Genomic DNA, 21,297 nt, shown 5'->3' with positions numbered 1-21,297 from the left:
ATCCTATCTAATTCCCAGACCTTAAGGTATCAAGATATGCTGAAAACCATTGATAAGCAAAAGCACACTGTTGCTGTGTTGACATAGTTCATCGCACAAGCTGTCAATCCAAAGCAGGCTCTTCCGAAGAAGTGAAAATCCAAAAAGCAGTCGGCACAGGCTAAAAGAGTGTTGGCTGTATTATTGGGCCTTTCCAAAGGTATCCTTGTTGAGGGTGATAGGGGTTGATTCTTGTTATAACATTTGAAGTTACTGTAGTAATGTCATTGAACCTTGAGAGCTATCAATCTCCCAAATAAATTGGATGGTAATTCTTAAACTTACTTTGGTGCCATAGTTAGGAGTAAGATGGCTATATCTTATAAGGAGTTCCAACCATTCCTAAATTTTTTGATATTGAAGGTCAAAGAGAAGAAAGGAAAATATATCGAGAACAATCTTGACTTTGAGGTGATGGGCTGATCAATTGCTTGTCTGCACTGAATTTTTAATATGTGCATTTCCACCTAATCAAGACCAACGACACCTTTTACTGTCCTCTACTGTCCCTAATTAATTTCTATTATTAAACTTCTATTTACCATAGTTTGTTTTTTATTTCCATCAATTTACTTAGATTCCCCCTTTCACGGTCTCTCATAGACATGACATATTGACTCTTATCCTATTCACTATGTCTTCCAATTTCATAGTCTTTCCTGTCAAAGTTCCTATGTTCCATATTGGTAATTACATTTTTGTTTCTTTAACTAACTTCCTTACTTGCACTAATCCAAAGTAATGCAAGAACCTTACCGCTTTTACCTACAACTGGACATTATTTTAACAAATTGCTTCTAATGAATACCATATATGATCTCTAGGGGTGCCAACGGTATTCGAAAATCTGATTTCGAATTCGATATTCGATATAATCAAATTGAATTCGGATAATTCGAATATCTAATTGGTCGAATTCGGTTATTCTATTCATACCGAATAGCTAATCGAATTTGAATTCGGATATGACCTGATTCGATTCAATAAATATCTGAATTTGACCGATTATTTAATTCTTATATATAATATATAAAATACTTAAATGTTTTATATAATTTATATATATAATAATTAAATAATATAAATATTTTATATATTTATTAATTACTTAAAATAATCAATTAGTCGAATTCAAATCAAATCGAATATTTGAATATTTAATTGAATTCAAATTCAAATATTAATTTTCAAAATCCGTCAGATATCGAATCGAATTCGGATATCAAATTTTCTAATCGGATTTGAATTCGGATATTGCCAGATCCGATTCAAATTCGATCCGTTTACACCCCTAGATCTCTCTATAGTTTTACTTGGTGTCACCTTAAAATTAGTTGAGGGAATTATTTAGGATTCACCTTCATAAATGTTTAGAAAAATTTTTTATGCTAACTGTTATCCCAACACAGCCTTCCTCTATTTAGACTTAGGACCTATGGTACAAGACAAACTAAAGATGACTAAATTCGTATGAAATTCTATTACTAATTTAGGTTTTAATTTATATTTAATGTACTTATAGATCATGTTAAATGAATTTTAATTTTTCTTGTTTTTCCAACTTTTAATAAATCAAATATTGAAGGATTCTTGTTTCACTATCTAAACTACAAAATTAAGAATATTTTAGTAACAAACTAAGCAACCAATTATCCATTACATATCTTTGTTTGTATCATTTTCATTAAATTCTTATTTATATTTTTTTGTTGTTTTTAGATTGAAATTTAACAAATACTTTTGTTGACCAAACAATAATTTCTTTTGGTCCAGTGCATGGACGGCTGAAGGCATTCCATGTATAATCAGGTGGTGCCTAATATACTAAGATGGAAATTTGAAAAAATAAATGGTTTTCCCTAAGCTTTTATATTGCACATTAAGAATCCTAGGAAATAAATATCCAATTATTGACATGTAATAACTATTCATTCATCAAAAAAGAAAAAAATGACATGTAATAAAGCTAAGTGGGACATCAATCTACATACTAATCAAGTAAGTTATAGGAAAGTTTCACTTGTTCTGCCCTCCAAATTCGTTCTAACTGTGAATGAAAAAGTTGAAGTTGGGTCTCAATTCTTTCTCTAGAGTAAAAAAGGGGACTGATTTGGGTACATTTCATTTTTTTAATAAAGAGGGAACAACCTAACAATTGGTTACATGCTTTAAAAGGAAAAAACTCCTATTTTTAGACTTCTGTCATTACCAACAGTGTTTCTCTCATTCCACTATGGATGTGCCCACTTCATAAAAGATTTTCCATATTTAACTTGCCTTTGGGATTTTAATAAATGGTCCATTGTGAGTAGCATTGGATATTATTTGGCATCCTCATGTTTCTAAATGACATTGATAAACTGGGATATATTAGTGATGCTCGAGAGTTTTAATTCCTATGATAGCTTTTATCCCTTCAGTGTTGTGATCATATTAACAAGTTTTGTAATATGTTGTGTCATAATCATTTGAATCAATCTTATAGTATATATGGAGGAGAGTTGATCTCTTGATTTGTATAGAGGGACAGTTTTGCTATGGTGATTTTGCATATGTGGTCATGTGTTTGCATTGTGTTGCTCTATACCATTCTTTTGGACTTTTCCCGTCCTTATCTCCTTTTTTCTTTTTAGATTTTTAGATGATTGAGTGCCATTGCATCTTCATTTTCTTTTTCTTTTGCTAATAATAAATTCATCTTTGATATTCCTAGAGAGTTTGTTTTTGTATCTACCGCATATGTTATATCAACTGTTTTATGTATACATGCATTTAAAATTTTCTAATAGAGTACTGACCACCCACACACACATGGCTGTTAGGTGCTAGTCTGTTATTCTTTCAACTTACCCTGTATCCTTGTGTTGAGAAGATTCTTGGTCCTGTCAAGGTTTCTCGCATTGCAGCGGTATGCTTTCTATGTTATGTTTTGTAATTTTAAGAATTTTTAGATATGATATTTTCTGACGTCTTTTTTACCCATTTTGAAGGTTTTATCCATACCATTGCTGTCAAGTTACCCTTTTATAGCAAGGCTCTCTGGATTTAGACTCTCGTTACTGATAAATTGTGCATCTGTGTTGAAGAATGTTCTCTCTGTAAGTATAGAATCTGTTAGTATTTATTAGTATTTCTGTCTTGTACTTGCCACAGGGTATAAATGCCATTGCACCCTTTATTATGTGCCACCCCTATTTAAATAATAGAATAGGGCCCCACCAACTTACTTTTTGACTCCCTAAACACTTTCTCTTTTCTTCTATCGGCTTCTAACCGTATTTAGACTTGACATTCTAAATGCTACAATTATGCTTAGAGAGTTAAGTTGGTGGGAGTAAGGAAGAGGTTCAACTTGATGAGGTTCATTAGGTAAGCCTTGATTTTCCTCTTGATCAAGTTGTTCCCCACGAGGTTCAAATGTTAAAATTGCTTGGTTTGTTTTTCTTGGGTGGTGAAGCATATGTTAAAGAGATTTTTAGGCAACATGAAGGGGATGATTGGAGGAAAAAAGTAGCTAGCATTGTTTAGTAGATGATGTATGAGAATTCTTCACATGGATGACGTTTCAACTCACCAAAGAAAGGGCAGAAATTGGTGGGATTGTTCTATTTCGAGGGAGACCTCATGCAAAGATGATGTGGGCAAATAAGCAAGATATATGCAGCACTTGCAGTGAATACCATCTGAAAACAACAAAAAACAAACTGGATTTTTATCGATTTCAGAACTGAACTTGAAGTATAACTCCTCTTGGAACTGTTCTGCTACAGTAATAATGGTGTCAAGCTGGCCTCTTGTGTCGACTCGTAGCGACAGAGGGATTGGAAGGTGTGCCCAATTGGTTGACTTCTCAAAACCCAAGCTCCCAATACTTAAAAACCCAAGAACTAGGGTTGAGCTACAGCTCGAATAAGAGAGAAAGAACCAAAAAGGCCCCCACAAAAACAGCCCCTTCTCTTTTACAAGACTTAATGGCTTGCTAGAGAAGCCAACTAAAATATTTACTCATAAGCCCCTGGAATTTTCCTCCTTAAACAACCCTTTAAGAACAAAAATTTCAAACACCCCTAAAAGATAACTTTAGTTACAAAAACACCCAAGGGACCAAAACCAACAAGGGTGCACCCAAACTGCCCCTGACTAGAAACCAAATTATGAAATGGCGAAAATACCCCTACCTCAAATTATTTACAAACCTACCCAAGACGACTACCTGGAATCTACTACAAAAACAAATTTAGAAATCAGAACATATTTACATCATTTTTTCTTCTTTTTAATTTTTTTCTTTAGTTAAAAATAACTTGGCTCCATGCATCTCCATGCAAGCAGCAGTTTTAGCAGCCTTGTACATGTTTTCATCTAGCTTCATAAACACTTCTTCACTAATACAAGAGTTCTTAGTTGTTGTTTTCCTCTCCACTTGACCAAGAACCTAAAATAGGCTCCATTTCAAGTATTGGCGATTCAAACATCTTGGCCCTTTGTGCTTCTTGGTTAATCTTTGTTGCAGGTTCTAGATCTCCATGATAATCAAAGAGGTTTGCTACATTAAAAATGGTAAGGGAGTTGGGATAATAACAACATAATAAAGGCAAGGATGATGGGAATTAATAAATTATTTGCGGAGGGAGACTCAAAACTAGTAATCAACTGGTTACAAGAAGAGAAAATGAAAATGTAGCTCTTCAACGATGAAAAGAAAAGAATCAGGTGCTAACCGGAGACATGGAACTAAGATTTGGATGGGTTAAGAGAGATGCCAATTCTGTAGCTGATACCTTAACTAAACAGGGGGTGAGGAGAGATTCTCTATTTTGGTCACAATTGTAAGGGAGTTGGGATTGGTTGGGGAGAGAATAAGAGGTTTTATCTCTGTCTTTGTTTTGTACCTCTATGTACTTAACTTGTTACTTATTGTCCTAATTAATGAAATTTTGGAGTTATTGATCAAAAGAAGGGCAGGCAGTCTAAATTTCTTTATTTTGCTGGGATTGTATTTGTGGAGAGCATTGTGGGCTAGATGGGACACTTTCTAGTTATTTAGTATCTCATTATTTTATGAGAATTTTTTTGTTTGCATTCCTTTTCTTTTTTTGAGGTCTTAGTTTTCATCACGTTCTTTTTTATTTTAATTAATCTTTTCTCTTACAAGTGACCATATAAACTTTAATTAGGTTTCCATTATCACCGGATTATTCATCTTACAAAACAATGCTGTGGTAATTTCTTCCCTTATCTGTTTCAACATGTATTTCCTTTCCTTCTCTCTTTCTCTTCCTATTTTTGTTTCACAGTAAATTTGTAGCTATTGGATCCATTTTTGATATTTGAACAACAGGCTCAAAATCAAAGAGGTGCTGCAAATGGAATTTCCATGACTGCAATGTCTCTTTTTAAAGCATTTGGTCCAGCTGGAGGTGGTGCTTTGTAAGTTATCTTCTTAAGATTATCTCCTATTCATGTTTAATGCTCAATTGCTAGCCAGATTGCAGAGGCCAACACCAACTTTGCAATTTTCTAAAGAGTTATTTGTTTTTAGGTTACCATGCAATTGTATATTTGTATTATCTATTAAAGTAGGCAGTACATGATCACATACAACTTTGCTAAGAAGACTACTTGTTAATCATTGGGGATCCAAGGGTGGTTACTGAGATGAGTAATAGAGAAGATTCTCATTATCCATATATTTCAAAGCATGGTGGGAAATTGGGTTTTTATTTATGGTCCAGTGAGGATGAGATGAAATATGGAAGAAATTAGAGGCAGCATAAATAAAGTGGGATGCTTCTTGATCTTTAGGGAATATTTTAATGTTGTAACCATAGTTTTCAACAGTGTTTTAAAAGCACAAGACGCAAAAAAGGCACAAGGGTCAATTTGTGTCTGAGGCATGCGCCTTTTTAATGCAAGGCACAAAAATACAAAAACAAATTGCTAAAAAATAAAAAAAAATGTCAGAAAATTCAAAACAAATGCCAAAAAGTTCAAAAAAAATCAAAAATATTAAACATAATATTAATAAAAAATATAAACTTAAATTTTAAAATAAATGTTTTAAAAAACCTATTATCTAAAGTTAAAATACATAAACATAAGATGTAAAGCATATCAAAATGAGAATTTAAAAATAAAATCAAACATATAAAACATTTTCAAGCATGTAAAACCTCTAATCTCCTTTTTCACTCAATTGCATTACTTCAAGTAGCTAATGTAATGTAAAACATATTACATTCCTAATTCTACGAGCTGCCTTTGTGCCACGCCCCTCAAGGCAAGCCCAAACAAGTCCACGTTAGGTCTTAAATTCTTAGTTCTCACACAAAAAATGATGATTTTATAGTTTTAACTGCTTTTTAACAAGATATTTTATTAGAATGAATGAATGAACAACATTACCAAAAGCAGTTAAAACAATAAAATCATCATTTTTTGTGTGAGAACTAAGATTTTAAGACCTAATGTGGGCTTGTTTGGGCTTGCCTCGAGGGGCATGGCACGGGGCCCGGGGTGGAGCCCTTGGCCCAGCCACTATGTTCAAAAAAAGCAAAAAAATGTCAAATTTTCAAAAGGCACACGCTTGGGCTAAGGCACAAGGCGCGCCAGGCGTGCACCTTTTGAAAGGGCTGCACCTAGGACCTAGGGGAGGCGGATACCCAAAAATGCACCTTGCCTATGCACTTGTGCGCCTATGTGCGCCTTTTAAATCACTGGTTTTCAAGGTGCCAAGGTGAGGCTAAGCAACAAGGGGCATCTTGTCAAGGGGCCATGATTTCCGCATGAACTTCTATCAAAATTTAATTTAGTTCTGTTGTAGCTAGGAAGAGCCCACATCAGCTGCACAACTAATTTCGAAGTAGAAGAAGCTGCTATTACTCCCTAGCCTCTGATGAAGTCATCCACAGAGTACTCATTGAACCACTTCAAAGTCTTCACCCAAAGTGACCATAAAACGGTGTCTCTCCGCATCAACTTTCCTCTTTTCTTGGGCAAGGGAAGGAAACCTAAGGTGAATAAGTTAGCTACATCTAGAGGTGGCTCCCTACATCCAAAAAGAGAACAAAAGAACTCCCAAACACAACAAACAAAAGAGTAGGAGGTTAGTAAATGGGAAGTAGATTCACCATTAGCATACATAAAAGACAGATATGGGGGAAAGACAACAATTTGATCTCCTCTTTTGAAGCATATCACAAGTATTTATTTTATCCAACATTACTTCCCAACAAAAAGCTTGAATTTTAATCTACATAGGCTTACACCACACCTCTTTCACTAAAAAGGAAGCTACTGAGGCCAAAGACGAAGTAAGGATATCCAAAAGTGAAGCACAAGAGAACAACCCTAAAGGGGATGGGACCTAAACTCTACTATTTAAATAAGAGGGGTCTAGAAAAAGATTATTCAAGATCTCAAGCAGAATCACCAAGGAAGCAAGCTCATTATCCCTTGAACCCCATCTGAACCCATGATCCCAAACAAACCCTTCAGGAGAACGAACGAGGAACTTAGTAATGGGTTCCTATTTATAAGTTGAGAGAGCAAACAAAGAAGGAAATTTGTCCTTTAAAGGAGAATCTCAAACCCACAAATCTTCCCAAAATAAAACTTTAAGGCCATTCCCAACATCATATCTCAATAAATTTCTTAGGGAAGGGAGGATTTTAATGATAGATTTCTAAGGGGAAGCCAAGACCTTTGAGAAACAAAAGCATCTCACCCATTATCATCTAGCCCATGAACACTATTACCTTGCACAACAACATATCCTATTTTACTAGAAATCTCCACCAAGTAATGGGTGCCAATCCCTAGAGCCCCCTCTTACTCCTACTCACTAGATCCCATCTCACCAAGTTATCCTTCCTAGATTCTCTCAGCTCCCAAAGAAAATCCCTCATAATGTTCTCAATGCTCTTAGAAACTTTCACGGGGATTTTGAAGGTAAAAATGAAATAAACAAGTAAGTTGGTCAATGTGGCTTTAATTAAGGTGATCATCCCCCCCCCCACGAGAGATGTAGCTTCTCTTTCACATAACCAATTTTTTGGTAAACCTTTCTAGAACAGGCTTCCAAAAATCAACTGCCCTAGGGTTATAGGCTATGATTTAGGGCATGTTTGGAACCAATGCCATTTTCCCAGATAATGGTGCCACATTGACGCCACGTGGGAGATTCAATGCTGGGGAAAATGATGCTTGTTTGGTTGGATGTTTTTTCAAAAAACATTTTCTCAGACCATGCTTTGGAAAACAGGAAAGGTGTGGTCTGAGAAAACATCCTTTTTGAAGTTTTCTCATTTTTATACCATTGCTAGCAATGGTTTTCCGATTTTGCATTGAAAAAATGCCTAGGTGGCAGAAAAATTCCCAAACTAAAAAAAAAAAAACACCGTTTTCTAAGAAAATGGCATACCAATGCAGGGCACTGTTTTCTCAGAAAATGGCACTGGTGAAATGGCACCAGCTCCAAGTGTTGCCTTAAAAAGGTTTGCTATAGAGATGACCTCTCCTTCACCCCCCACAAAGCCTACCATCTGAAGTAAAAGTTGTGGGACCCCTACCCTGTCCTACATCAGTTTAACCTCGCTTGATAAAGCTCTTAATGTAGTCTGATTAGCTTAAGATTTGGAGGATTTTCTCTATACTTTTAAGCTTTGGTACATCCAAATTTCAGCTTAATCTAGAGGTTGGATCAAGAGAAATTGGGTATGCAACCACTACCAAAAAGTTGGATTGTTAATATGAACAGTCTTCTTCATCCTTATCTTAGTTTTCTTCTTCTGAGCTTTGATCAAGGATCAATGAAAACCATATTAGTCAGTTGATTGGTTTCTTTGTGCATCTGAGGTAATTAGTTATTCTTTTCTGGTGTGGGGTTGGATTTTTTCCCTTTTGTTCCCACTTCCTTTTGTGTGCCTCTTGTATACCCTTTTTCTTCATTAATTTATCTATTATTATCAATAGAAAAAATGTAGACATGCAAATGCACTAATATATGAACATTAAAATTAGGGTCCAGCTTTGGTAGTTTCTTTACAAAAAATTAAATGAACAACTAATGGTACTATTTTAATATAAGTTGATTAGGACAACTCTGAGATGATACTGCAAAGGTATACTTTCTGTCCGATTTAAGATTTTTAAGGAATTTTAAAAAGGAATGAATTATGTTGCTAATGTGAAACTCCAACATGCCATCACTTGTTTTGTAAAATTTCTAGCATATTGCAATTCTTTTGAATTGTTATGAAGTTTTAACTCATAAACACTTTTCGAGATTAGGATAGTACATTATGATTGCATTGTTGATAGTGTTGGCTGAATACTAGTTATCTTACCTGATGAAGAAGAAAAAATTGGATTCAATTCAAATTTACATCATTCTGCCAGTTCTAACTTCAATTATTAATAACTTACTATTGCAGATTTTCTTGGGCACAAAAGCGTCAAAATGTTTCTTTCCTCCCAGGTATGAAATTCTACCTTGTTATAACATCTATGATGACTTTTAGGGTGACGATAGGTAAACCTCTAAAGCTATTTCATTTGCATCTGTAACTTTTGCATAGAGATGCTCCACATCCACGGTGCATCTTACCTACAAGGTTTTCTGGGAAAAGGTTGATAATGTAAGTTTTCTGTTATGTTCTAGTGTCAGGGACAGATTAGTCTTTTTGCCCTTCTTTATTGTCACCCTAGTATCTGCCGCCCTTTCAATGTTGACAACTCCACTACTGTCTCTTTCTTCTTCCTTTATTCTCTTCTAAGGAACACTGAAAACATGGTATCAGAGCACTAGATCTGATCAAAAGGACTCTTTTCTACTGCACACTATTCTTGTTTTTCTTCTTCATACGTGGAGAAACAACAGAATACCTTGATCTGATCGAGGCATCTTTCTTTCTTTTTCACTTTATTCTGTCCTTGAACATAGAACCAGGGCAGATTCTTTCAGACCTATTCGTGGACCATGTGAACAGTCACTATGTGGAAGTTTTCTACTTTGTTCGTGATCTACAGGTGTACACCCTAGTGGAGTATTCCAGCAGTTCATGGGATGTTTGACTGACCTGTATTATGCATCTATTTTCTTCATCTTATGGTGTTGAATCAGATCTGTGTATACAGATCCATTTGGTCTATGTTCTAGTGCCCTTGACTGATTAACATGTATGGTATGCCCTTTTCGCTTTCTCTTGGTGGTTAATTTCTATTAGCTGTGTATGCTACATTCTAGGGTAAAGAAGTGAAAGTTCTTATCGGAAATAGTGACAGAAAGGTCCCAGCCAAGATGTTCACACTTTCTCTAGCCTTGACTAGATGCAGTTTGGTTGCTTTAGCAACAAAGGGTGTTGGTGTGGGGTTCCCAGGTGATCCGGTGTCACTTTTCACTCTTAGTAATGGTCTTTGGAATTCAATTCTTCGGTGTTAAGGATGAATCGTGAAAGTTCAACCACCTCCAATGTTACTAGAGCTTCCTTCAACAGTAACACTCCATTCATAAGTTCAGATAACATGTTTATGCCTATTTTTTCACTCCTCCAGGTGGTCTGAATTATCTAGAGTGGACTTAGAGTGTGAGACTTGTTGTAAGAAGTAGAGGCAAGACTGGGCCCCTGATGGAAGCATAACAGAACCAAAGGAAAAGGGACTGAATCATGACAAGTCAGACCAAGAGAATTGCATAGTGATGACTTGGCTGTTGTCCTTTATTCAGCCTTCTCTTAGGAAGAATTTCATGTGGGCTAAGACAGCTAAAGAAGTTTGGGACCAAGTGAAAGCCACCTACTCAAAGCAGAGGCACTATGCAAGAATATATCATCTACAAGTTGAATCGACTGCATGTAAACAAGGTAATAAAACCCCATTGGCCTACTACTCTACCTTTACATCCATGTGGAAAGAGTTGGATCATTATCAAACTATTAACTGGAGGAATGAGGGGGATGCTAAGGACTATAGGAAGCTTGTGTCTCAACAATGTGTGTTTACCCTCCTTGCTGGTTTGAATCAAGTGTATGAGCCCTTCAATTTTTTTTTTTTTTTTTGAAAAAGTAGGGTAAGATTTTATTTAAAGAAAATAACGAATTACAACAGATTCCTGGACAGAAGGTGCCCAGAACAAAATACAATTACAGACTCCAAATGACTGAGCTAAACAACTCAGCTACATTCATGTGCTTAAACTCAGCAGTAACCGACACCCAAGAGAACAGCTTGCTGACTAACTGCTGAACTAGCTCGTCTGGGATTTTTGACTTGTTAGAGAATACTCTATTGTTTCTTTCTGACCACAAGGACCATAGAATTGCTGCTGGAATTGTTTTCCAGACTAATCTTCCTTTTTTCCTCAGCCCTGCCAGATTCCAGCTAAAAAGGAGGTCTTTGACTGATCTCGCATGACCCAACAAACTCCAGCAGATTTTAAAAAATGCTCCCACACTCTAGAAGAAATTGGACAGTGTATACATAGATGATCTGTAGCCCACAAGCAAGGTTTGAGAGCTGCAGTCCCCTTCTTTCCAGACTGATTTTTGATAGGCACTTATTAAGCACCATAGTACACGCAAGAAAATTTGACTTAGAGGGAGAAACTGCATTCCAGATTTGTTTACAAGGAAAAATAACCGACCCCGAACTGCTAAGCTTTGATGATAAAGACGACTGAAAAATTACCATCCTTACTCCATTTCCATATCCACTTGTCTTCACTACACCTGTCAATATTTTGGCCCTGTAATAGATTCAGCAGATCCAGCATCTCATTTAGCTCCCTATCAAACAGATCTCTCCTAAACTGGGGAAGCCAGGTCACTGTACTGTTGGAAAACTCATATCAATCTGCCACAGAAGCTTCTTGGTCAACTGCACACTGAAAGAGCTGGGGAAAAGCCTCAGCCAAGTTACTGTTCAGGCATCATGGGTCTCTCCAAAATTTAACCCTGTCTCCTCTGCCCACTTTGATCTCCACACCTTCTAGGAAATTCGGTTGACTTTTTAGGATACCCTTCCACACTGAGCAGCCCCAACTGGAGAGATTGTCTTCTGGTTTCCGATTACTTGGAAGCCATTAAGTTTCTCCACCAGGAGGTTTTTTCAACAGCAAATCTCCAGCACCACTTGCTAAGCAAAGCAATATTCATCACCTTCAGCTTCCTAATTCCTAGACCCCCTTCCTTTCTAGGCAGGAAAACTTGGTTCCAGTTCACCAGGTGGATTTTCTTCTCTTCCTCCCAACCCCTCCATAGAAAGTTTCTCTACAGGCTTTCAATTTTTTTGTGCAACTTTGGCTGGAATAGGAAAGAGGGACAGGAAGTAGGTGGGGAGACTAGACAGAGTGCTTTTTATAAGGATCACTCTACCCTCAGCTGAAAGGTATTTAGCCTTCCAAGAAGAAAGTTTTCTCTCTAGCTTCTCAATGGCTGGATCCCAAATAGCAGAGGAGGAGCATTTTGCTCCGAGAGGAAGCCCCAAGTACTTCACAGGGAAGAAGTCCACTTGACAAGCCAAGACTCTTGCACGATCCTCCAAATTTAACACCTGCTGCCCAACTGGGATGGTTTTGCTTTTGTTCAGGTTAACTTTAAGGCCTGACACCACCTCAAACCAGCAAAGGATCCCAAGCAAGATTTCCAACTGATCAATTGAGGCATCAAGAAAGCAGAGAGTATCATCAGCAAATTGTAAAATGTTAAACTTTTTCTGCTTGAGGAGCAATTGCAAAGCCATCCCAAATCCCATTCTCAGCAGCCTTAAGGGAGAACTGAGAGAGAAGCTCCATAAGACAAATAAAGAGCAAGGGGGGGAGGAAATCTCCCTATCTTAGGCCTCTAGAGCTTTCGAAGTGTTGAAGATTAATTAGGTTTATGATGTTTTTCTGAATAGATGTTTTATGTTAGTTGTTAGATAGGACGTGGGGACCACAGTAGTTATGTGAGTCCAAATTTTATTATGTTTTTGAGTGTTATAAATGTTGTTTTATGTTTTGCCGCCCTATAAGGGCAAAATTGTCTTTGTACTGTTCTATTATTTTAGTATAAATAATAAGTGAAGGGGGCAGCCAGATTATTGCTCTCGTTTCTTTCCAACTTCTCTTCTCTTCTTCTCCTTCTCTCTTCCTTCTATCTTCAAGAAACTACTTTTCTTTTATATTTTTTAATTTAGCAGATTTCTACTCAAGGAATCCCACCAGCTGACCATTAATTAGGACTGATAACTTGGTGATGATACACATACTTTAATCCAATTTCTCCATTTCTGTCCAAAATTCATTTTTTCTAGCACTAGATCCAAACATCTCCAATTAACATGATCATAGGCCTTTTCTATGTCTAGTTTACACACTAGCCCCGGAACTCCCTCCCTTTGCCTTGAGTCAATGAGCTCATTGGCTACCAAAACTGAATCAAGCATTTGTCTCCCCGGGACAAACGCACTTTGATTGCTTGAAATCACACTACTCAGCACTAACTTCATTCTTTCGGCCAACACTTTTGCCAGAATTTTGTAGAAACTGTTTATAAGACTAATTGGTCTGAAGTCTCTAAGGTTATGGCCCCTTCAATTTTCGAGCAATAGGGTCACAAAAGTGGTATTAAGGGCTTCTTTGCAAGGAAGCATTGCAATGGAAATCCTGTAAGACTTTCAGAATATCTTGTTTAATCACATCCCAACATTTGATATAGAAAAGTTTAGTAAGACCATCAGGTCCGGGAGACTTCTCAACCTCCATTTTTTGGATTTTTGTTTTAATTTCCTCTTTAGTAAACGGTGTCTCAAGGAACATAGATTGATCAAGACTCAGCTGCTTAAAAGGCAAATTTGAAGGGAAAGGTCTTCTGGCCCAGTTTTCTTTGTAAAGGTTTTTATAGAAAGCCGTGGCTAGCATTTTTATTTCAGGTATTGATTCTCTCACTCTTCCATCCCAATCCAGTTTGCTTATTGAAGCAATCCTTCTCCGTGCATTAGCCAATTTGTGAAAAAGGTTTGTGCTTTTATCACACAACCTCAGTTAAGCCACTTTTGCTCTCTGCCTCCATTTGATTTCTTCTTTAGCTGCCAACCTATCAAAATCTGCCTTTGCTTGTATTCTTTTCTGTCTCAAGTCTGCTGAAATTGGACCTGCCTCTTCAGCCCTGTCAATTTCTTCAATAACCTTCAGCAAAGCTGTTTTCTCAGTTTCCATCCCAAGACTATTTTCAAGTTTCCAGATTTTGACCTTTTCCTTAATTGCTCTCATTTTCTTTGCGAATATATAGGAACTAGTACCTTCAGCCTGTAGATCTTCCCCCCATACTGAAGTCAACAAAGAAATGAAATTTTCTTCTTCAAACCAAGCATTCTCCAATTTGAAGGGAGTTTTCAATTTCTCCTGATCCCCACAAATGAGCTGTTTAGGAACATGGTCAGAAACAGGCCTGGGAATCTATCCAGGCTGCCTCAAATCCAGAAATAGCTCATCCCAGTTTGAAGAAACTAGGAATCTATCCAGCCTGACCAACGTTGGGGATTCCTGATTGATGGTCCAAGTATACTGAGCTCCCACTAGAGGGAGATCCATAAGGTCAAAATTATTTATGAAATCAGCAATCAGGTTCATCACTCTAGTTCTTCTGCATCTTGTATTTTTTTTTCTTCAGTGGATAAAATAGCATTAAAGTCACCCCCGATGACCCAAGGGCAAGTAAAGGTTTCTCTCATATCAGCCACTTCCTCCCAAAAAGAAGTCTGCAAACTAGAAACTGTTGGACCATACACATTTGAAATTTGGACCTGCTTCCCATCCGAAAGCTCCACAACCACTGAGATTGAGAACTGCCCCACTCTGTGAGAAATGATGTTACAGCCGATAGGGTTCCAGAGAGTTAACAGACCCCCTGCAGTGCCTATAGTCGGCTTAGCCCTCCACTTGACTTCTCCATCTTCCCAAATACTCCGAACAACCCCCTCATCCATTTTTTCCAGCTTAGTTTTTTGCAACAAAACAAAGAGGGAATTTGATCTTTTGAAAGTATCACTCACCATCAGCCTTCTTCCCGACCCTAGATCCCTAACATTCCACGATAATATTTTCAGCCCCATAACAACTAAAGAAAGAAAAAGAGTTATTCTACACCAGCCTATTAGTTTTGGCCCCTTGCCATTCCTTCACAGCTCCCTGCCTTGTCATTTAAACCCCACGTCAACCTCATCAACTCCCTATTCTCTTTTGAAGAATCTCCCCCTTTTCTAGCCACTAATTTTCCTCTTTCCATTAAGATTCTTTGCTCCACTCCTTCAAGGTAACTTATTGTTTCTGCCTCCAAACCCTCCATAGATACCCCCCAAAACTTACCCAACCCCAAAAGTTTTGAGGTCACCCACGAGGAAGAAGTATTAGTAATTAGTTGACTTACCTCTCTGCTCTCCTGACGGGGTTACATCTCTATTGTTAATCATCGGTGTGTTGGGGTTATCCTTAGCCCTTTCTCCTTTGTTGCTTTGAGGATTACTATTCCCTTTCGACTTTGAATGCTGATCAGTCTCCTCCTCGCTACCTTCATCAGTCATCACCATTGCTATTGGTGATACCTCCATGGTGCTTCCTTCCTCTGGGACTAAAGCAAGTTGCTAATTATTCTTCTGGATTGTCGCCTCCTTCTGGGAAATCAGTGACTGTTATCTGGTTGAGGTTTTGTGGGATTTCTGCCCCCCTCATCTAACTGAATGCGAACCGCAGAATTCAGATATTAGGTAGTAAAGAATTGCCAAGTTTACAAGGATACGAATTTGTCCAAGGGGAACTTCTCTAGGTAACAAATGGCGATCTGTTACAAGGATATGAGCCCATCGGAATTCATATCTTGGCAATTCTTGGATCACCTAGAGAAGCTCCCCCTTGGACACACTGGAGTGTCACCTAGGTCCTAGATATTTGTCCAAGGATATGAATTCATATCTTGACAACAGATATTTGTTGCTGAGTCCAAATGACAGTCGCCTAAACATCGCCATTTGTTACAAGGATATGAGCCCATCAGAATTCAGATATTAGGTAGTAAAGAATTGCCAAGTTTACAAGGATATGAATTTGTCCAAGGGGGAGGCACTGAGGCAGTGGCGTTAGCTGCAAAGGGGTTGTGAAGAAAGGTGAACCATCAAAAAGGATAGAGGAGGATGACAAAGACAATTTGTAGTGCACTCAATGTGATAGAGTCACATTAAGGAAACTTGTTGGGATTTGGTGGATAAACCCATGATGCTTCAAAATTAGAATCAGTATCAGAAAAGGCCTAACCAGAACTATCATAAGAAGAAGCCTACTTCAGCTAATGCAGCAGCCGGTATGCCTGCACATGATGAGCAGACTCCTCCAGTTCCTATTATACCTACTCAGAGTTTCGTACCTTGGGAAAATCTATTAGTTCCAAATGTGATCAGTTAGAGCAGTTTAGTAGGGTTCTTTGTAACTTGAGGGAAATCCTAATGTTCCCTCAGCTTCTTTTGCAGCTTCTCTGGGTAACCACACTTTCATGGTTCCTTTGTTCCTAGTGGTTTCTGGATCATTGACTTTAATTAGTGATGATTAATATAGAAGTCATAATAATGAATAGAAACATCACTAAACACATCAGTTAACCGGCAGAGTTGACATTTGACAGACGATGATAAGAAACAGAACAGCGATGACGGGCAACCATAGAGGTAGAAATAGCGAGAAACAGAGGAGAGTCGCACTACGGAGGGGCAGGCCAGAATATGTAGGAGAACGGAGTGGGTGGAGATCTTACTCCCAACCGCTGGGAGTTTCCAGGGGCGTAGGGGAGAAGGGGAGGAAGGAAGACAAGAGTAGGACCTCAAGCTCTTTCCTAGAGAAGGCAAAAGGTCTTGACTGGACAAAGGAAGGGGAGGCGGTGCTGAAAGTGGGAAGAAAGAATTTCTTCGTAGAAGTTAGTGGGACAAGGGAAGAGAAGAGGAGGGAGTTTTTGAAGGCTTGTCTGGTTGGAACGGTGGAAATTTCGAATTCGGTGGTCTGGTTACAACAATGGGCAGTGAGGAAGTAGAGACTGGAGTTTGGAGTAAGGGTCAGGAAGCTGCATGACAAAAAGTACCTCTTCATTCCACCCTCAGAGGAAGAAGCGGGGAGGGTGTGGAGAACAAGGGCAAGAAATGTTGATGGGGGTGGTCATGCATCTGGTGCCCTGGGAATTGTTTGCTGAAGGGCAGGGTAAACTCCCAAAGGAAGGTGAGGAGTACTGGGTGAAAATTGTCGACCTACCACTGCAACTATGGAGTGAGGCGGTGGTTTGTCAAGTAGGTGAACTTTGCGGTGGCTATGTCGGAATGGGCAACTCAAGGGAAGCAAAAGAAACAGCAGAGTGGATTAGGATTAAGGTGCGTTGGAATGGATACCCCCCTTCAACAGTCAATATTGTGGAAGGAGGAGAGATGGTAGTGGTGACTGTGGCCAGAAATACTCCTACGACGAAGGAAGCCAGACGAAGTAAGAGATGTGGTGGTAGCAGAGAGTTGGTTGATCAAGAAGGCTCTCGTAGGCGAAGATATCATTGCCAAAGTGAGTGGTAGCAGAGAGTTGGTTGATCAAGAAGGCTCTCGTAGGCGAAGATATCATTGCCAAAGTGAGTGGTAGCAGAGAGTTGGTTGATCAAGAAGGCTCTCGTTGCAGAGAGTTGGTTGATCAAGAAGGCTCTCGTAGGCTGATCAGAGAAGGAAACAGGGCCGACGTTGGAGATGGTGGAGTCACTGGGGAGATGAGGAGAGAGAAGCCGGAGAAGTCCTTAGTGTACGTAGTAGTAGCTGAATCGTCGGGGTCAAGAGGAGGACAAAGGGGGAAGACCGAGGGGGTCTTTTCGATCAATCTGAAAAGATAGGTGAAAAGGTGTCAGAGGGCGATTAGTGGTTTTCGAAAAATCTATTTCAAATTTTGAATTTAGAGGAGTTGTGTGAGAAGGTTATAGATAAATGCTGTGAAAAATTGGAAAGGAGATGGGTTGATCGTGGCCATTGGAGAGGAAGAAGTAAAGCCAAATGTCGACATCGCAAAAGACACTCAAGATCTTTGATGAGTATACCTTTGGAGGAGCCGCTAGAGGCAAATTCTGACGGTGCTGAGGTGGTGTCCCCCGAGCACTTTGATAAAGAAGAGACTACAGTGTCATCTACACCAAGCCCAAGCCCGACCTCATAGGATCAAGTTGAACGGGCCCAGGCTGGACCAGGGTCAAACCAGGCGGTTCAATCGACCAAAGGGATTGTTATAACTCAAAGGGGAGATAGGGAGATTAGCTTCGCATGTGAAACAGAGGAAAGGAGCGGTGTACAAGGGGTTACAGGGGAGTGCCAGGGAGATTGGGGATCGAGAGATGCCGGAAATCTCCAAGGCAGTCATTGGCGACAACTATGAGAAGGGGAACACAAGCCGCAGAAGCCCAAGGGAGCATGTAGATGAAGTAACTCTCGAAGAAGTGGTTCAACCGCTAGCGGTGATTCCAGTAGAGGAGATGGAAGAGTCGAACATGTTCAATCGGGTGTTACAAAAGTCTTCAATAGCAGGAGATGCAAGTAATACTCAACTGGAAGTTTCAAGCTGGGTTCTTTCTAAACTTCTGAACATCGGTGATTTCTTGGGGGTTTTGATGAAGGGCTTAGAAGGGATAACAAAGGAGTACTTGATGGAAATTGATAGAAAAGTTTTGGAGGAGAAAGGAAGAAAAGGACAAAGAACAGAGAAAGAACTATTCAGATTGGCATGGGGCTTGAACGAGTAGGCCGGCAGTGCGAGTAAGGGTAAGAAGGTGCCTAAGGGGAGGTGAAAAGTGAGGTGGGTTGCTTTTGGGAGTACATGTACATAGAATCTTTATTTTGGTGTATAGGTGGAGTCGTTGAAAATAGTACTATGGAACATTAGGGGTCTGAACTCAGGTAAAAGAAGAGTGGTGGCCAATGCTTTCTTAAAGAAGTGGGATCTGGGAATATTCAGGAAAAGAAGAGAGATTAAAGCAATCAGTGGTCAGAAGTGTGTGGGCGGAACGCAGTTGTAATTGGGTGTCCCTACCAGCTTGTGGGACGTTTGGGGGATTTTGGTGGTATGGGACTTGGATGTGGTGGCAGTGAAAGACAAGACTCGTAGGGCAATTCTCAGTGTCTTTATTACTACAGGCGGTGGACATCGATTGGGATTAGGTCCTAACTGCGGTGTATGTATGGTCCAAATGAAAAGGGGTTGAGGGATTGCTTTTGGAAGAACTGGATGAGGTGAGAAGGAAATGGAATAGTCCTTGGGTAATCGAGGGAGACTTCAACACAATCAGATTCTCTCACGAAAAGAAGGGGACTAGAGAAAACAGGAGGGGAATGAGGGGTTTTGCTGATTTTATGAGAAGGTGGGAGATGATGGATCTGCCATTATTAGGAGGAAAGTATACATGGTCGAACAATCAGGAAGAAGCAACCTTAGTCAAATTAGACAGATTTGTTGTCTCTACAGATTGGGAGGTCTACTTTTCAAATTTATCACTACAGGCCCTTCCTAGATCTCTATCAGATCATTCTCCTATTTTGTTAGATTGTGGAGGAATAAGGAGAAGTTGACCTCCATTCAGATTTGAGCATTGCTGGTTTGAAGAACCAGGCTTCTTAGAGCTAGTAACAGGGTGGTGGGATGAGATTGTTTTTTAAGGGACTGCCAGTCACATTTTGAGTAAAAAACTATAAAGCCTAAAGCAAAACTCAAAGATTGGAGTAAAGGGGTTCTCAAAGAGGGATAAAAGAGACATGATCATGTTTACTAAGCTGACAAGTTTCACACTATAACTCACGAACAGACACAACCTCTGGAACAACTCTTGAGAGCTGGAAGAGAAGGGTGACCCATCTGATAGTGCCATTGCAACGGTGTAATAGAAGAATGAAGAGCTGTTTGTAACCCACCACCATCAAGATAATATAACCCTCCAGCTTCATGCCCGCCACCAATCGTCTTCCCCATCTTAAGATCTTGAAAAATGCAATAGGACAAAAAGAATGAGATAGAGAAATTCAAAGATTTTGTCAACTTACTAACAGACATAAGACTAAAGGGAAATTTAGGAACATATAGGACAGACGGTAAAGTAAAATCAGAATGTAAAGAAACATCACCGGTACCAGAAACACGGGATGTAGTACCATCAACTAGAGTAACCGATTGGGCGGTAAAGGGAGGGGATAAAGATGAAAACAGGTCTGAGGACCCAGTTATATGATCTGAGGCCTTAGAATCAATAATCCATGGTTTAAAGGAAGAAACAAGACATGTTGTACATGATTTTGCAAGAGTTGTAGTATTACCGAAAGAAGAAGAAGATAGACGAAGTTTTTCGTACTCTTCTTGGGTGATGGAAACCATTTCCTTCTCCTTCCCAGTACCTAAAGTAGTGAAGTCATCTCTTGTAGTACCACTATCTCCTTCTACAGTAGCATGATTGGCCCAAGTAGAAGGTGGGCCTTGCAGATCATAACAGTAGTTCATAGTGTGTCCTTCCCGTCCACAATAGCTGCATTCTTTGATCATTCCTCGACCAGCAATATTGACACCACAATCTCTAAAATTCCCATCTCTACCACCATTGAGACCTCTCACACCATGGTTACTACCTTTGGGATAGCTACTTCTACCACGTGAGCCACCTCTACCACCTCTGGTTGCAGCTAGGGCTGACTTCTCTAATACTGGAGAGCTATCTGTATTTGGACTAGTAACCCTTCTTACTCTGGAGAAGACTTCTGATAGTATAGGTATGTCACTGCTACCTAAAATCCAGGCACACACTGGTTCAAATTCAGACCTCAATCCGGAAAGTAAGCGTGCCACATCCAACTGATCTCTCTGTAGTTTTTGCACTTTGAAATCAATCGAAAGAGGTTGATACGAATCCAATTCATTCCGCAAACTCTTCAAGCAAGTGTAGTACTCTTCCACCCTCCTATCACCTTGCTGTAATTGAAAATACTCTTGATACAATTGATAGATTCTAGTTACATTATCTTGTCCAGAATACAACTGCTTAGCATGTTCCCAAATTTCTTTCGCAGTGTCAAAGAACATCAGGTTCACACTGATATGAGGTTCCATACTATTCCAAAGACATGCCATAATCTGTGCATTCTCCTGGATCCCATCATCATACCCTGCAGTTCCTGGGTCTAATTTGTTTTCTTTAATATATTTTACCTTTCCTCTTGCTGTCAAATTTACCTCCACCGACTTTG

The 21,297-nt window shown here is 39.0% G+C and overlaps 1 protein-coding gene across 4 annotated transcripts in view; it reads left to right on the top strand.

Moving 5' to 3' along the window:
- The window catches only part of LOC109113871 (protein ZINC INDUCED FACILITATOR-LIKE 1-like), a 90,650-nt gene that overhangs the window by 65,127 nt on the left and 4,226 nt on the right, over positions 1 to 21,297 (top strand). For 3 of the 4 annotated variants that reach the window (XM_019197069.2, XM_010253407.3, XM_010253409.3), the window contains exons 13-17: positions 2,862 to 2,947; positions 3,030 to 3,137; positions 5,217 to 5,261; positions 5,381 to 5,469; positions 9,474 to 9,517. In XM_019197069.2, coding sequence (XP_019052614.1) covers positions 2,862 to 2,947; positions 3,030 to 3,137; positions 5,217 to 5,261; positions 5,381 to 5,469; positions 9,474 to 9,517 — 372 coding nt within the window. Of the gene's footprint in view, positions 1 to 2,861; positions 2,948 to 3,029; positions 3,138 to 5,216; positions 5,262 to 5,380; positions 5,470 to 9,473; positions 9,518 to 10,593; positions 10,701 to 21,297 lie in introns of those variants that run through there. The other variant, XM_088892190.1, reaches the window with a different exon arrangement.

The sequence above is a fragment of the Nelumbo nucifera genome, chromosome 7 (assembly GCF_055504915.1).
Source record: "Nelumbo nucifera cultivar China Antique chromosome 7, China Antique-T2T, whole genome shotgun sequence".
NCBI lineage: Eukaryota > Viridiplantae > Streptophyta > Magnoliopsida > Proteales > Nelumbonaceae > Nelumbo > Nelumbo nucifera.
This window is presented reverse-complemented; position numbering and strand designations above follow the sequence as displayed.